At 35.1% G+C, this 18,385-nt stretch overlaps 1 protein-coding gene across 1 annotated transcript in view; it reads right to left on the bottom strand.

The window, feature by feature from the left end:
- Positions 1-859: 859 nt before the first annotated feature.
- The window catches only part of LOC121376139 (septin-6-like), a 31,304-nt gene continuing 13,778 nt past the window's right edge, over positions 860-18,385 (bottom strand). Inside the window, exons 2-11 of the mRNA XM_041503941.1 lie at positions 17,976-18,144; positions 17,430-17,543; positions 11,503-11,584; positions 10,170-10,310; positions 6,709-6,826; positions 6,073-6,162; positions 5,436-5,532; positions 4,368-4,524; positions 2,961-3,093; positions 860-1,524 (exon numbers count right to left, since the gene is read on the bottom strand). Of these exons, the coding sequence (XP_041359875.1) occupies positions 1,369-1,524; positions 2,961-3,093; positions 4,368-4,524; positions 5,436-5,532; positions 6,073-6,162; positions 6,709-6,826; positions 10,170-10,310; positions 11,503-11,584; positions 17,430-17,543; positions 17,976-18,144 (1,257 nt within the window). The 3' untranslated portion in view covers positions 860-1,368. The remainder of the gene's footprint in view (positions 1,525-2,960; positions 3,094-4,367; positions 4,525-5,435; positions 5,533-6,072; positions 6,163-6,708; positions 6,827-10,169; positions 10,311-11,502; positions 11,585-17,429; positions 17,544-17,975; positions 18,145-18,385) is intronic.

Genomic DNA, 18,385 nt, shown 5'->3' with positions numbered 1-18,385 from the left:
TTCAAAACATTGTACATTCTATTTTTTTTTTTTAAAAGAAGAAAAACAATTCTCCCCTATTATCATGTGACTAGTTCCTGAACATCTCGGTAGATGAATATATGCAGAAATATAACTAAGAAACAAGGCACCATATTTTAAAGATATTTCAATTTCAGTTGAAAAGTGTAAAGAAAAATCACTGTAAATTTTCAAACTAAAAGGAACATTGGAAATGATCATACTTTTACCACAGACGAGTTCTTAATCTTTCTACTTCTGAACTTCCTAAATTATGCAGCCAAAAATAATTAAATTTTGACTCATGCACTAGGTGTTTTCATGGGTCATGTCAACATTAATTTAAAGAATTTGTTTTTAAGAAATAAATGTTAGTACATGTAAATGAAGTATCTATGCAAAATAAATCACACATATAATGAAGAAGATGGAGAAGAAGAAACAAACTAATCAATGAATAAATAAATACAACAGGATATAAGCAACATCACTAACATGAAGCATGCATTTAAAATATTTATAATTGACAAAAACAATATTTAAAATAAGAGAGGGGCAATAATACAAACATATGGACAACATCTAACCAAGTAAGCCACGCACAAAATAAATAAGATTTAAGATTTAAGAAATTAATGTACGAAAGATACAGATACCTACAAACAGGGACTGGAAAAACATGTAAGAGAGAAGTTAACCTCTATATGGCTGTACTTAAATTAAAGAACATTTAGTCAGTGGGATGAAATTATTTTACCACCTCATTTACTTGAGTATTTGACACTGGAATTTGTCTAAGGAATATTGTCCAAACTGTCTGGACTCATCTGTATTTTAAAAAATATATTACTGTGTACTAACATGTTCTTTCTAGATTTTATATACCAAATATGTAACTTCAGTTTCAATTATCCAAAGTACTTTTGAAATAAAACATCAACAAAATTATTCTAATACCACTGAATAAGATAACAGAAGCTCTGTTAACATAAGTATATTAATGAATATATGCATGACACCCCAGCATGAATATATATAGAATCAAACCCAGTTTACAACTTGTTAAGATTAGACAGAGCCAAATGCAATAGCAAACCTGAACTGAAAATTAATTCAAGATAATACAACATTAATTCAGTAAACGTTTATTTTTTTGTGGATTATTTTAGGGTAAATACTAAAATTAAACACTTTTAGCATCATTTTAACTGTAAGAATGAAGTCTGGTATGGCAATGATAGTAATCATTAAGTGTCAACATCCTAGGGAAACACTTAGCAATTGTAAGTCCCGACATATCAATGACCTAGGAAGACACATGAACTGGCCCCTCCATTTGACAGTCCTGTCAATCAACACGACGACCATCTATTTCTTCTTCTTTCCCATCGTGGCACTCTGCTGTTGCTGAGCCTTCTTCTGCTGGAAGAGATTGTACTCGTCGTCTAACCGCTTTCTGCTGTCCTCCATTTTCTTCTTCTCATCAGTGTGCTGCTTTTTCAGCTGGTCAAATCTCATATGCAACTGGAAATAATTAAGATATATAGTAAAACAAATTCAGACTTGATGTTGATACTATAAGGCATTCACACATACCATACTGAACATTTAACAATTAAACATTTTCATGGGGATGGTGGTGGAAGGGAACTCCAATTATTTCCCTCGAGGAAACTAAGCAATGTAACTGAGCAATATAATGTTTCTTTTAAAGAAGTGATAACGACAGATCACCTGATTTTCATAATTGTACACTGCAACCTGTCTAAACCGGATCATGCTGGGAACCTAATATGTATTCCATTTAGACAGGATCCGGTGTTTAAAGGGTAGCGCTTAACAATTTAGAAAATTCTACACCATGAAACTTGACCGGGTTTAACAGGATTCCGGTTTGTTAAGAGTCTGGTTTAGACAGGTTTCACTGTATTTCACTGCTTTAATGCTGTAGTTACTGTAACATGACTGATGCTCTGTAACATAAAATACTGGCATATAGAATCTTATTCTTCAATGAAAGGGGGTGCTATTCATAGGTAATTGGGGGAAAGAAGGTTCATCTACTGCGACATGTGACTAAAGTCAGAACCACATTGTTAACAACTACAATAAATTACTCGTGTACCTTTATTTACCATTAGATTTCCCCTCACATTTTGTCCAGACAGAAATCTTGAAAAAAAACACCCCATTACAATGACAGATTCCACATACTGGATGATAACTATGTCACCTATATTAACTTCGCTGAGATCGCATAGGGCAAAATGCATTAATGCATTTATTATGCCCTTTTGCATTTTTATGGAATACTCTTCAAGAGCCTGAGGGGTGAAAGGAAAGAAAGAAATGTTTTATTTAATGATGCACTCAACACATTTTATTTACGGTTATATGGTGTGAGACATATGATTAAGGACCACACAGATATTGAGAGGAAACCCGCTGTCGCCACTTCATGGGCTATTCTTCTCGATTAGCAGCACAGACAGGGTAGTACATCCCACGGCCTTTGATATACCAGTTGGAGCGAGAAATAGCGCACAATGGGCCCACCGACGGAGATCGATCCCAGATCGACCGCGCATCGAGCGAGCGCTGTACTACTGGGCTACGTCCCGCCCCAAAGAGGGGTGAAAGAATATGAGGTAATCTAACAACGTCATAATGTGTTATGATACAAATGCAAACGTGATTTCGTCATATTAATTTTGTCACATACTTCGGAAACTTCCACCCCCTCTTGAAGATTAGTCCATAAAAAGTAAAATGGCAAAACGTTGCAAGCAAAGTCAATATAGGTGACATGTTTATCATCTATTATGTCAAATTTGTATCATTGTAATGGTTTTTTCACAATTTATGTCTGGATAAAATGTGGGTAAAATTTATCTGTAATTAGAAGAATAATTTATTGTAGCTATTAACTATGTGGTTCAGACTTTAGTGACTAAAAATACCTCTCTTTCAGCGTCCTTGAGCTCGGCCTCTTTCTCCTTGACCCGGATGACAAACGTCTGTCTCATCTCCTCCTCCTTCTGCTGCAGTTCGGCAATGTGCTCTTGGCGCTTCAGCTCATACGTCTCAGACAAACTAACAACAAGGAAAACACTTAGCACTTTCTACCACTAAGACAAACATTATTTAACACAATTTCTCTTCACCAATCTGATTAATTTACAAAAAGGGGAACAAAACATTTTTTACAAAAGAGGGAACAAAAATGTTAGCAAACATGTAGTCTTTTTGCAGTTACTTGTAGGTACATTTAAATTAACAAGCATTCTGAATACTGCTAAAGCAATACATGTCCAACACCGGGCCCCAAACATTTTTCATATCTCCTAATTTCATATCAATATCTTGTGACATTGTGAAAACCCTCATCAGAAAAACACATTTTTGCATCTCCCAAGTTTAAGGGCCATAAATCTGTCAAAAATGGGTAAATCGCCATGAAGCTTAATCTGTAACAATGATAGACAGGAGAATGGAGATGAAACTGATAGTCCCTTCCAGTTGGACTGGTAAGGAACTCAAACTAAACAAAAAATGTAATATCTAGTACATTACAAAATGTTGAAGACACTAATAACATATTTGTCAGGTAGCAAAGTACAGTTATTAATAATGATAGGAATTAGTGATGTTCCAGTGATTGATTATAATCGAAAACGGATTGTTTGGGCTCTACCAATGTGATGACTGATTAATACAATCCATAATCATTTGTAATTGTTCCTAGTTTGAATGATGCATTTGAATACTGGGCTTTGGAGTTTTTTCATGTGTACATAATGAAAACTGATTTAAGGATTCTGTTATTTTTTTTACGTTCATCGGGGTATGAACATAAAAACTAAAATCTGCAAACTGTGTGAATCAGCAAAAAAACCCAAAAAAAAACATTAAAATTAAAAAAAATAGTTAAAATAGTAATTAAATAGTATGTGTCAAAAGACTCATTAGTTTTTTATTACACAGAGAATACTAAATAAATTCCCGTATGAGACCGTTTATATTACGAGTATGTTTTCAATCGTATATCACATATGCAAGATTTTGTATCACACATATGTTCAACAAAATATTAAGATTAAATGGGTATGTAATAAATCAATATATATCTGCCACAAATGTAAACTAGAAGAAAAGTAACTTAGTATTTTAATTGGTTTTACATGATCACAACATATTCTTAATAAGTTAAATGGTCCAAACGAGCACTGCTTGATAAAAACAATAAAATTTATTAATCGCAACATCTAATACCTACCTTTGACGAACGTAATTAGTTAAGGATGAATGAAATGAAATTAACATGACCTAAAGTCTGCAAAAACAAAGAGAAAAAACTCAGAACTCACCTTTTTGAGCCGGAGTCAGAGAAGCCCATTTCTGTTAGTTTGTTTCGTCTATAGAGTTCATAATGAATCATGTGAGTAGATTCCCTGAGGTCCTCCATGTTGATTCGGAGAATCATTTCACGCATACGGACAAAGTCACAGTGATTATCATTTTCCACTAAAAAATAAAATATATAATACATATACAGAATCGTTTATTTTGCGAAAGAACATACCACTCGACCGCTATGCGTTCTCGTGGTATATATTCTTCCGCAAAATAAACTCGTGCAATAAATAGGAAGCAAAAACAACGTATGTGAAGTTCTGTATTTATTACATACTTTCTTTCATTTTTTACAAAAACGGTTTTTAATTTAACGTCATAACAACACTTTGTTAAATCTATGATCAAAACTCCTTTCATGGATTCATTTAACGTTAAGAATCATACTCTGCAGCAGCCTTGTGCAATGTTTCAAATATATGACGTCATTTGTAAATCATATATGATGCAAGTAAATAAAAGGCACTAACTGCAGTAAAAAGAAAAAGGGGATTCCCCGTTTAAAAGTTCCGGTCTAGATTGCACATATGTGCGATACAGAATAAATTTATTGCAAGGTTTTAAAAGGTCTTTATAACTATAGTAAGAATGAATAGGTATGTAATAAAATTCACTGAAAGATGATGAAAAAAAACAAAAACAGGATACCACATACCATGGCTTTTAATGTACCAGTTATGGAGCACAGGTTCAGATGGGGGAGGGGGGAGGGGAACCACAAAGCCATGAAAGGCAATCAATCCACTGCACCTCAGGTAAATGCTTTACCACAAAGACATCCTAACACCGAAACTGTACTGAGGATCTAGCATAAATCTACAAATCTTCATTTCTATTCTTTCAGAGTATTTACGCATAGATATACAAGTCTAAGAAAACACATTTTTAAGCAGTTGGATGTACTAGCATAAAATGAGATATTCCCACACATGGTAGAGGTAAAAGGAATGAAAACTGAGGTGAAAGAACATCCCACTGTCGACTGTATTAATGATAGTTAGCAGATCATGGCAAAGACCCACCTTGAACAGTTCCCCACGGATACTGTCTAGCCTTGACCATCTTGTTTGCTATTTTCACTTCCTCATTGCTTCCCACTATAGCAAAAGGGAGAAGATCCTGAAAAAGAAGACAGAAAATTAGACAGGAATGGAAAGCTTATGAGCACCTCAGGACACTGTACAACGAGCAGCTATTGGTGTCAAACACATGGTCTGAAATGTTGGCCACAGAAATTAATAACACTATGCAGGCTACTCTTGAACAGTAGCAAACAACCTTTTATATTTTTATCACAGTTCTAACCACATTCTTTGACGTATTAACATGTGACTGATAAACTGTAAATACAACATTTTTAAAGCACAAAATCAAGTGCTAAAGCACTAGGCCACTATGGAGGTTTTGGGAGATGCTTTCCTTAAAAACATTTTAATTAAGATTTAAAATTTTATGCTTTCTGGGTAATTGATCACATACAAATAAAAACTATGTAAATTGTATATAGATCTCAATATGGCAGATGTGTTATTATTTATGTCACATTTAAAAAAAATTATAACAATATATGGCAGTTTTCAGCCGCGATACAAACTTTATAAAAAAAGAAAAAATCTAAAAACGTATTTAAATTCAGTGTTAATCTAGACCAATACATACATTCATAGTACTATTCGCCTCAGCAACAGATTCATCATCTAGAGGGAACTTGTAAACTCGCACACCATTGGCTGTCAGTTCAGACATGATCTGGAAGCATATAAGACTATGTTGTAATTGATATAAAAAACTTAGAACAACGATTATGGCAGGATCCACAGTCACTATTCTGTACAAAAGAACAAGAGGTAATGTAAACACTGTGTAAGCTGTCACAATATGAATACTGCATAATCCAGGGGTGTAAAAAATACACTGGAACTTCTACAATATTTAGCACTGCCTGTAATTTCCTGTCAGTATAGATAATATAATATGCAAGGCCGTTTTAACACTTTCCGATCATTCTGATCACCTCTCCTTTCATCTGCATTGCCGATAAACTCTCAAAATACTTTTATACCAATCTCCAACATTCTACTTTATGTTGACAATGTGTTTGTGTGCTGTATTAAAATAATAATAATCAAAACATAATTTGTAAAACCATAAATAAATTTCTTTTAAAAAAAAGAAGAAAGATCCCATTCTCTGTAAACCATGTGAACATATTATAATTTCTCGATGATTGTAATGTTTTGTTATACAAAAGAAACGCTGAAATTATAACACTGGACAAAATCAAGGCTGACCAACCTTAGTCTTAAATTTGGACAGTTCACTCTTGGTAATAGTATCAGCTTTGGCAATTACTGGTACGATGTTTACTCTGGAATCAATTTTCTTCATTGTAACAAGATCCAAAGATTTTAGTCTGCAATAAAATATATAAATAGAATTGATCATAACAATTTGGAAAAATATACAGAGGATAATAAATTAGTTTTAAGTTATTATCAAATTTATGTCCTGGGTTTGTTATTTTATTTATCTTAGCAATATTTCTCTCTCTCACGCCTATTATTTTGTATAGGTACAAGGGCCGAAAAAAGGTGAAAAACAGTCAAAGACATTTAAATGTGTTTTTTTAGACCTACCAGATGAAATAGAAATTCACCTGATAAGACCACCCCAAAAAATCCCAGTCCATTTATCAAGAGATAAATGTATGTATGATTATTTCATTAGCTATTTAGCTCGTAATTCTGTTGTATTATAATTCCATAATTACCTAAAATGTGTCAGAGGCCATATTTTTTTTTACACACAATTCCAAATCCTTTCCCTCACCCCGTGATCAATTTTCCACTCCAGTAAAGCTTTCCAGGCGAGTATGGAGAGGAGCAGAGTGATCACTTGTCTTTCCTGGCAAAAACTGGAACGTTTAGCCTAGGTATTTTGTAAAATGCTTTGCAGCGCTTACGCGAAAGCAAAATTAGGAATGACACTTTCTACAAATTTGTGAGAATACAAAGTATACAGTAAAAAAGATTTTAAAAATATAGCTCATAATTTTATTATAAAGTCAACTTTTAAGAGTGTCTGTTGGGCTAATAGATATATTTACTTTGCAAGATTATCAAAAGTATCATATATAGAGAATTCGTCACAAGTATTTTTTGTTAATCGATATTTGTCAAGGCTCTGCCAAGACAAATACCGATTAACTAGACACGGTTGATATTTTACATATTAAAAAACATGAGTAGCTAATTCTATTTATCCTATAACTTCTAAAATAACGTTTTAATTCAATTTTTAGTAAATCTCAGTACTAAAGTCACCACCATCGGTAATATGACGTCATCATGATTAGTACAAATTCAGGGGTGCACAAATATGTTGCGGGCAACCATTCTTTGTCAAACAGTTGCCCAGATGGGTAACCAAGAAAATCATAAAACAAGTAAAATGAAGAACAAAACTTCACGACACTCGGACAGTCACGGGCAATTCAAAAGTATCGAAACTGATAACTTGACTGACAGGCGATATAAATATCCACCCTAACGCAGCCATCCACTCAGCGTCCACCGTGCATGATTTTGACGAGTGCAATGCAGACAGATACGTTTCAGAATGGTGGTTATTAGCAAAGGGCACAAGACATATGAAAGGCCACAGACTACACCAACAACCATCCAGTTCTGAGCAAAGAATTTTGCTAAGCCATTTTCTATCTTCCGATGTGAATAATCGGTTACATATTCTATCTTCCGATGTGAACAATCGGTTACATATTCTATCCGACACCTAACATATAATAATAATACCAAATATTAACAGGGATCTCGCGACTGGTAATGAGAAGCGGTGTCATCAAGAATTCAGCATAACAGTGTTTGCTTATTTTAATAATCACAGTTATTAATTTTAACGACAACATGTATGCAAGAAAAGTCTGAAAAATCTGTAGCGTGTTATTTTAACTCTGTAAAGTCTTTGAGCCAAGGAAATAAAAACGGACCAAAATTGCGTGTCAGTTTCAATACAAATGCTAGTTCAGGGCCAAAGACGAGTAGGCTAGAACCGAGTTCAGCTAGACCGAGCAAAACAAAAACGTCCACTAAACTGGTTTATGTGTTTCACGTTAAACCCAATGTCCACGTCGGAAACCAATCACATAGTTCGCAAACGTTTGGAAAACGTTCGTTGGCTGTTCTTAGTGTGCATATAAGTCACGCTTGACAGTCAGCCGAGACTATTGCAGACATTAAACAATACGATTACACACAAGTAAATCTTGAGGTGAATTTGTGAGAAAAAACCTCACCACCAAATAGTTGTTCGTATCAATGAATACTTAATTGTTGTTTCATTTGTTTATTTCCGTTGTCTTTGTTAATTTCGCACTCATACATTTCGCGATCGCGGGAAAGGAACATGCAGTATTTATACAAATTGCGGTTAAACGTACACTGAATACAATTAGTTAAAAACAATCATGATATTTGTTAGATAATTTTTTTTTATAAATTTGTTGACTTGAGGTGACATCTCAAAAGTTAGCTAGATTTTAAAAAGACCGTAAAATTTGAATTCATTATCTTTTTAATCAAAACCTTTTGACGTAAAGGGATTGTAGTCATAACGTGAAGTCAGCATTCTTAGGCTACGTATTTTACAAGCTGAAATCAACAACAAGCATATAACACGACGCGGAAATCAACAAAATGGCGCAAATTACGAAATTGTTGGGGTGTGGAATAGATGGGTTACTTTAACACACAATTAAAAGCAGTTCAAACCAAAATAAAGATTGATATTTTACAGAAATAATGAGCACTGTTTAAAAAAAGAAGAGTATTGGCTCTCAGATTTTTATTAATGCCATAGGCCATAGAATTTGGGGGGTGTTTGCAGAGGGCATTGTCTTCCAACTGCATATCTCCCCTCACCCACTGAAAAATCAAAGTAGGCTAATATATTAACTGCCCCTACCCCAATTGCTGTCTGATTTTGATCAGGGGGTAATTTTGTTATTCAGATGTATTCCAGTTTGTACATAATTAGCATATTCATATATAAATACTCTATACAGTACTACACAAAACAATTTTGGCTAAAACATTTTCATTATGGCAAATAAAAATCCCATCTGGCAATTTTTTTGGCTACAAGTATTTTTAATCCTGGATGAGCCCCGAGTTCAACAAAGTATTATGACTGTGACAACCCAAGCGAGCCTAAGCGAAGATGAGCTGTAGTTAAATAATGTTACAAAAGAAATAAAACTAAACTGATAAGTAATGATAATAAAAACATTTTAAATTTCAGTTTCATTTTATATTCATAAAACTTTTTATGAAATACTCTATGTGGGCAACCAAGAGATGATGTTGGGCAACCAAACTTCAGCTACTGGTTGCCCACCGGGCAACTATCACAATTTCACATTTGTGCACCCCTGAAATTAGTTTGATGTCAAGCATTCTAACTAAATCTTTGAAAACGTTACGCTCAGGTAAACATGTCTTGATGGCTTGTAAACAAATGACCCATCCACAGCAACACATTACCTAGAGACCTTATAAATTTGTACACCATTATTAACCGGGTTAATACACTAAATTATCACATGGGTTTATGACATGGATATCATGGGTAAGTTATAGGATAAAATGAATTCTTATACTGAAATATAAAAAGAATCAATAATAACAAAACAATTAGTTAATATTCAAAATGTTGTAAACAAATATTCTATCTGCACTTACGAATGGCCTGTTGGAGCAATGAAGTAAAGACAGACATGGATCCTACAGTCATGATGGTCATGCAGAGAACGCTTAATCTTTAATTCTTCTTGTAGATGGGACTCAAATTTGCTGTCAATAAAATCCACAATTGCCTTCCAACTGAAAAAAAATATATATCAATATCAAAAACTGTGACACTGATATTACTGTAGAATACTTTATTTTTGCGGGATCAAATTTTCGCGATTTTATGAAAATGGGTCAAATTTTGTTTTAAAAACGGAACTTAGTTTTGCCGGTTGTTACGCTAATCTGTAGAACTAATCCTACATGTACACACGAGTGCTATACACATAAAACAATAGTTTTCCTGATTTAACCAATCAAGACTTTATTGTTTACAAGTTAATAAGCTTGCAGAAGGTGCTTACCGTGTGCAGTTTTTCTTAATCCTTATAAATGTTATAAAAACAAAAACCGAAAACAAACGAAATGAAATTTGAAGGCACAAGCTACTAGTACTCAGTAACTTAAGTTTGATTGAAACAATATTTATTGACATCAAAATACTAGTTCAAAGCAGTTCGTGATTGGCTAACAGGCCATAAATAAAAATAAAATTGGGAAACATCTGAACATAGCCCAGTCCTGATTTTTTCACTTCCACATTTTTAATATACTGTGATAATGCAGGTTTACTTCCGTCGTTGAACACGTGTAGACTCTGTCCGATGAAATGATCGCTAGCACATGCAAAGGAAAACAGCATAAATCCTTTTAGTGTTAGTATTGTTTTATTATCATATATGTACTTACAATTGTGTTCTTGATTTAAAGTTTTAAACAGCTTTTGTGTTTTGTGCTTTGTTCCGTGACAGGAGGGAGCACCGCTTTGTTACTACTAGCCTCGTACATCAGAAACTAATGTGGTATAGTTGAACTAGACTACATATTTTTAATTTTTTTTGTCGGTCTTTATAAAAAGTTTATTTTCGCATGGAATATATTTTCACGAATTTCATTCACGCGCGAAAATAAATTCCATGTGAAAATAAAGTATTATACAGTATTCAACCCCCCCCCCCCCCAAAAAAAGAAAAAAAAGAAAGAATCGAACCCCCCCCCCCCCCCCCCCACCTTAATTTTCATAATTATTTAGCAAGGGAACTTTCTCAATTTACATTGTGTGCAGAAAAAAAATAGAATAGAAATTTGTCAACCTTTGTTGCTACTTTGTTAGTAATTGCAGGGAACAATATTTCACGTGAACCATTGTTCTGTTTATGTTAGTTATACCACTTTAAATTCAGGCAAATTGTTCCCTGCAATTGGTTTACACAAAAATCCTCACCTTTCTTCTTTGTTAATTTGGTCACCGTAGCCAACTGAGTCAACAATGGTTAGGGTCAGTCTAACACCACTTTCAATTAAATCTGAAATGAAGATCACACTACTAATAATGTTTAACAAGACCATGATGTTTAAGAGAAGCTACAGGCTGCAAAGTGACCGGGTTCGCATCGCAAAAAGCGATGCAAAATCTTGCGATCGCGATGCAATATTGTAACAATGACTAGCAGTTTGCGATGCATGTTTTTTGTAACCAAATTGATCTTTGAATTGAGATCGCGGGAGAAGAACGCACTTAGGGGTGTCGATTTTCTGTGATCGCAGCCAAGGTAACCGATTCGCCAATGATAAACATTTTAAAAATTTATCTCAGTGTACAACCTTCTCGCGTGTGTTAGTATTTCAATAGAAAATACTGTCGGAATACGCGGAGGATGTCTGACGTTTTAACAAGAACAGTGACGTAACGTACTAGTTGCTACGTCATCGTGGTAACCTAATTTGCAAGCAGCTATGACCTTGTACACTGAATTTGTAGCCTACCGTGCACGCAAATATATTATGTTCACGAATTAAATATACCGCGAAAATTGCGAACATGCTGATAGCTCCGCGAATTTAATTACACGTTAACTTATTTCCGATTTAGCTTTGAATAATGCCTATAGATACAAAACACATAGCGCATCGAAAGCACTTTATTTTTATCGTCAAATTACCTGCCATGTGGTTTTATACTACAAGTGACACTCGGTGCTATGCATGATCTGCATTCAGCGATAGCCAGTAGGCAAAATGTCTGATAATTATTTTGAATGGTTGTCGAAGTGGTCGTTCGGTTTAACTTGTTACGTAAAAAACAGTCTGGCAAACATTAGCGACAAACGGCTGGCTGAACTCACGTCTGGTATCTCGTGACTATGAGATTTCAGTTTGTTGTTTTTACACTGATTATTCTTATATTCGATACATGCTTTCGTTATTTGTAAACCTGAATGCAATCTATGAATACTACTAATAAATAGTATTTGGTCTAGTTTGTGATTTTTGAAGTTTTCTGCATCATGTATTATCAGACATACATGCGGATAAGACTAACGGCACGCGGACTGCATGGCGAGAATGTCTCGAGTATAATTATATCGTACGTAAAACTGTCATTGAAAGGAGTTCAGTTGATACTGGTTGTTTTTATTTTATTATTGGCAAAAACTATAGTGAAAATGTAAAATGAAAGCTTGATCGCGAATTATTTTAGCCGCGAAAATGTTTGCGTATACATACAGTAATATCGACTAATTAACAGCTTGGCGTTTTTAATTTTGAATTGCCTCGGCAAATAATGTTCCGGTAAAATACGTATATATATATCGGTTAAGAATTGTCAATTTTCATAACAAAAATGAACACCGAATACGTTGGAATGATCAGCCAAATGAGGAATTTTTCTCGGGCTTCAATCGCACTTTGGATCAGACATACAAATCAACTCAGGAAAGACTAAAAAATCACTTTGAACAAATTAGATGACCAAGCTGCTTAGCATAACCACTGACAAATATTATTCAGAAATATGTTGTACTATAAAAATTAAACCCTGACATTTCTATGCTATTTACTATATAGCCAAAAAAAACCAAAGTGAGATTCTCTGGGTGTGTGTGTGGAGGGGGAGGGGGGAGGCAACTGCCCCCCCTTGACCTCCGGAGGATACGGCCTTGTAAACAAGTGACAGTGATGACCCTTCACATGTACTGTTCTGTAATTGTTTTATTTTGGGGTAAGCAGCCCACAATACAGATACATGTATAAGAAATATGCAATTTTATTGAAAAGAATGTGTTTCATTCATGTTTACTCATTTTATTAAAGTGCTAATCAAATTCCAATAGTTGCTAATCAATTCTCCATCCAGTAGGAAAAACTGCTAATCAAAATTTTTAAAACAAATTGCACCCTGCTATCACTTTGGCTCCCCGTGCTCAATATGGTAATATCTCCATGTAATCTAAGTTAAGGAAGCAGTTAATTACCCCTTAATGTTTTAACGGCATAACCCCTACTGGAGTTAAGCAAACGTCAGCAAAACATTAGCATAGAAATGCAACAATAAAATGATCAACACCAGATAAGGAAGGAAGAAAATGTTTTATTTAACGACGCACTCAACACATTTTATTTAGGCCAAAAAAATAAAATTGTTTGTTTCCGGTCACCTGACCGACCCTAAATTTTGCCACCGACCCTGAACTTTTTTTTTTCTGCTGGGGTGGGGTGGGGTGGGGGGAAGCGCACAGAGAAGTTGTGGTCGCGGATCGACAAAGCAGACGACAGAAGTACTCAAGTAGGATAACTCTTACACGTCAGTGTGTGTGTTAAATGGAGGTTGAGGGGTGTGTGTGAGTGGGGGGCAGCAGCGATGGTTTTTATACACCCCCACCCCACTTTTTGGCACTTCTTACGCCGTGCCCTGGACCCAATCACTGGTGTTGTTAGAAACTAGACCCAGACTAGACATGCCTGGACGTTGAATGAATATGAGCATAACTAATTTGTTTGAAATTGGAATCATTAACCAGTGTTCTACTTTGCGACCAAAATGTTGGCATGGCGACTGACTGAATTTATTATCGTCGCCATCTGGCGACTGACTCCAAAAACGTCTAAGTATTAAATTATTTGCCATGTGCGTTCAGAGTCCTAGCAGCGAAAACAAATAAAATTTGTTGACATCATTGTGCAGTCGGAACATTTCACTATTTACGAAGTTGTCCGATTGATCACTGTGAATTCCGTATTAATTGTCGGTACAATTCGGAACTCATCATTGATTTTAGTAATTTGGCGAAAACAATCCAGATACTTACAACACATTCATAAATGATACAAAATGAGTAGTGTCGCACTGTGGCGAGTAACATTTTAAGTTTGGCTAGTAAATTTTGTTTGTCCACTAGCCAAAGAAGAGTAAGTTATAAAACCGAGTGTAGAACAGTTAATAGCACGTGCTCTTATTAGGTACCACGGTAATTGGTGACACACGAGATCGCATGACAGTACGGTAACGTGTGTGGCGATTAAACAGCTTTTATTACAAACTGCTAAATACTGTAGGCCTATAGAGGAAAATATATCGTATTATCGTAACTCCAGTCATCTCATACATTGTAGATTTATTTTCCAAAAACAACAACGTGCGATCTCAACAAAACAATCAAGGATTTCTCGATACCACATGCACAAACTACAAGTCATCGCGGTTTTTTCCGCATGCAAAGGTGAAGGTCATTTGAAGAAGACGTGGTACAATTTTCGTTGTTGGCTACTGCTTAGGCCTAGTACCCAGAATTTGTTAATATACACGGGTGTAGCCTGTAGGAAGATACCAAAAAGTGGGGTGGGTGGGTACACACACGTATAAAATTAATATATAAACCATCGATGCTGCTACAAAGTACCCCCTTCCCCACTTCCTACACCAGTGATGTAGATAGGCCTATCAACTGCTGAGCATGGGTAATAATTAAATTCTTAGAAATTATATTCAAGAAAACCACAAACATTAAACATTTCACATTTATTTCAGTGTTTCAGTTAATTGGGAATAAATTAATTTGGGTGATTTTAGCATGGGTCCGTTCAATAGGCTAATAAACATTAAAACTATTGTCCCACAGGCAACGCCTTAGCCCGAGTACTCTGACTGTAAGAGAGCTAGACGGACGCTCTCATTATTTATGTCCAAATGTCCGTCTAGCTATCTTACAGAGTACTCGAGCTAGGAACGTCTTTTTTATTACTATGAAATTTACTACAAGTTATTCATTTCTAAGCTGATTGATTTGTAAATTGCACACAAAATTAGTATTGTTTTGTTATTTCCAATACAAGTTGGACAAATCTGTGAAGTTTTTGTGCAGTCATCTACTGACTGGATAAATCTGTGAACTTTTTGTGCAAACATCTATTGACCAACTTGGACAAATTTGTGCAGTCATCCTCTGACAAAACTGGACAAAGCTGTGAAGTTTCTGTGCAGTCATCTACTGACTTTTATTGGTGAAAGGAATAGTTTGAACTTTTTTTGTTTTCCTGTTTTTTGAAAATGGCATGTGAAACTTAAAACTGACATTGACAGTGAAATTGTTTTTATTTCTCTCTGGCTGCAAAGAGTAAACTAAGATTTTTCAGACATGTCTTTCGTCTTGAGACTGAGTTTTTCTCTGGCAAACACATTTAAGGTAGGGTAACCTTTGAACTAAAAAAAATAAAATAAAATTTTAAAAAATCCTACCTACCTACCCTACTTTTTTTGGCCATGTTACCTGAAACAAACTTCTTCTTTTTTTTGGCCTTATGGTTATATGGCGTCAGACAAATGGTTAAGGACCACACAGATATTGAGAGAGGAAACCTGCTGTCGCCACTTCATGGGTACTCTTTTCAATTAGCAGCAAGGGATCTTTTATATGCACCATCCCACAGACAGGACACTAGATACCACAGCCTTTGTTACACCAGTTGTGGAGCACTGGCTGGAACGAGAAATAGCCCAATGGGCCCACCAATGGGGATCGATCCTAGACAGACCGCGCATTAAGCGAACTCTTTACCACTGGGCTACGTCCCGCCCCAATACCAGATAAAAACATTTTTTATCCTGCAATAAAACTGTCTCAAAAACATTTGACAGTTGCCATCACTGGATGATATGCATATACATGCAAGTAGCAGGGAAATAAATTGGTCAGAATCTTGTTTCGCAAACATGTAACATACCGTTAGTACCCTCCAGTTTTGAAAATTAAAAAAAGTTGATTGTGCACCAAAAATATATAATATACAGTGAAGCAATCCAGGGCTTCTAGATTATGGTAGCCCCACTCCCATGGCTAGTAATATTCAATGTTGGGCTAGTAAATAACTACTATTGCCATGCCTGACAGCAAGTGAATTTTTTTTTGGTCAAATGTTGCAGTTAAGTCTATTTTGTAAATATAAATATCCTGACCCCACCCCAATCCTAGTGTTTTTAAGCTCTATCTCCCTCTTTAGGTGACATATCTAATTATTACTATTATTTAGTAAAACTGTATTAACTTAAGTAAAGTAGGGCTAGTGAATTTTTAATCGTGGCTAGTAATGTTTTTAAATCATTGATCCCATGGCTAGTGGATTAAAAAAAATTCTAGAAGCTCTGAGCAATCTAAACAGGACAACCATGGGACTAAGTAAAATGTCCAGTCGTAGGAGGTATCTGGTTTAGAGAGGTTCTGTTTAGTACTGATATCTAAATAGGGACCTTGAAGTGTGTCCAGTTCTGTGTTCAAATACCATTGATGTAAAAGTTATGGATGGTTTATTCTCACTACATTCGAGGTTCACCTATGAAAATGCTTTAGTTTCTGCCCGTTTGTATTCTGATGTATATTGGTATGGAGGATAGTGGGTTACGATTAACTTTCCTGATACCCACATTGTATGTGCATGTGAACAATTTTGACAGAACTAGCAGTGGTCAAATTTAAGTATTAGGGTTGGTTGTCCAGAAGGCAAGTTGGTGCTCACATTACAGTTGCCTCTCAGAAAATTGGGTTGCCTGGATATCTTCCGTTTTAAAAATATACTTACCTGGATTATCACATCACATTCCAATAAAACAGTGACCAAAAGGTTGTCACTACATAAACCACTTGTCATTGGTCTGATCAGTCCCATAGGAACTGGGGCTGGGGGGTGGGGGTGGGGGGTGGGGGTGGTGGAGAGGATGCTCTGTGTTCCCTCACTTGAGGTTGAAAATGTAAGTTTGGTCCTACTCTAAAGTTATATAGTAAAATAGATTTAAACTGTGTAATTCACAGTTCATAATTTTATTATAATGTTAATTTGGGTAGGTTTGACTACGTGTGTTATACATATTTGACCTACGGTAAGTATTGGCTTTAAGATCCACATTGGGCAAGTCATGACTGCTGGGTTTTCCTTCAAAGGTCGTGTTGAAGAGGGTATCCATCATGGTTGATTTACCAATACCTGTCTCACCTAAACAAAGCAAACAAATATTTTTTAAATGTAAACAAATAATAAATAGGACACAAGCCACAATCTAAGGATGATATTAGGCAAAACTAGAATAGCAAAGCATTATTAGTTTAAAATAATCCGATTTGATCATTGATGTAACCCAATATTACACAATTACATGACACATTTCTGTTTGTCACAAATTGGGGAATCTGTTGCATGTAAAGATGATATGAACAAAATATGATGTAATCTAACTTACCCTGGATACTTAAACTTAATAACTGAACAATACAAAACAAAAGAAATGAGTTTATATGTTTACCAGAAAAAAACCACACACCCCAAACACACACAAAAAAGAAGCTCTAGGAAATTATGACAAAAATAATCATCTGAAAGTAATTTTTCAAACTGATTGGGCTACCCCTATATTGGTTTTTTTCTTACCAAGACACATAATGTTAAAGGAAAATCCTTTAGCCATCGCCTTGTTGACCAGCTGGTCCGGAAGACTGTCAAATCCGACATGACCGTTCAAAGGCAGGCTACGTACTCCAGAAAGGAGCTGCTCACGGCCAAGGTTGGGCTGTTCAGTATTGCGAGTAAGCTGCGAAGGCTACAATGAACAAAATATACTTTGTTAAAGAATGCAAAAAACTAAGAATTAGGATATTTTCACAAAAATCCATGTGGATTCTCATGAAAGCAGTCTGTTTCCACAACTATTTTCAGAAAAGAACTTTATCAAAGTATATGTATATATTATGTGGTATATACTACAAGTATATAGATTAGTGCATATAAAACAACCTTTTAAATTTAATACTGTTTATATAAAATAATATTAATAAACAATG

The sequence above is a fragment of the Gigantopelta aegis genome, chromosome 6, assembly GCF_016097555.1.
Source record: "Gigantopelta aegis isolate Gae_Host chromosome 6, Gae_host_genome, whole genome shotgun sequence".
NCBI classification, from domain to species: Eukaryota; Metazoa; Mollusca; class Gastropoda; order Neomphalida; family Peltospiridae; genus Gigantopelta; species Gigantopelta aegis.
The sequence above is the reverse complement of the archived record's forward strand: the minus strand, read 5'-3'. Positions and strand labels throughout refer to the sequence as shown.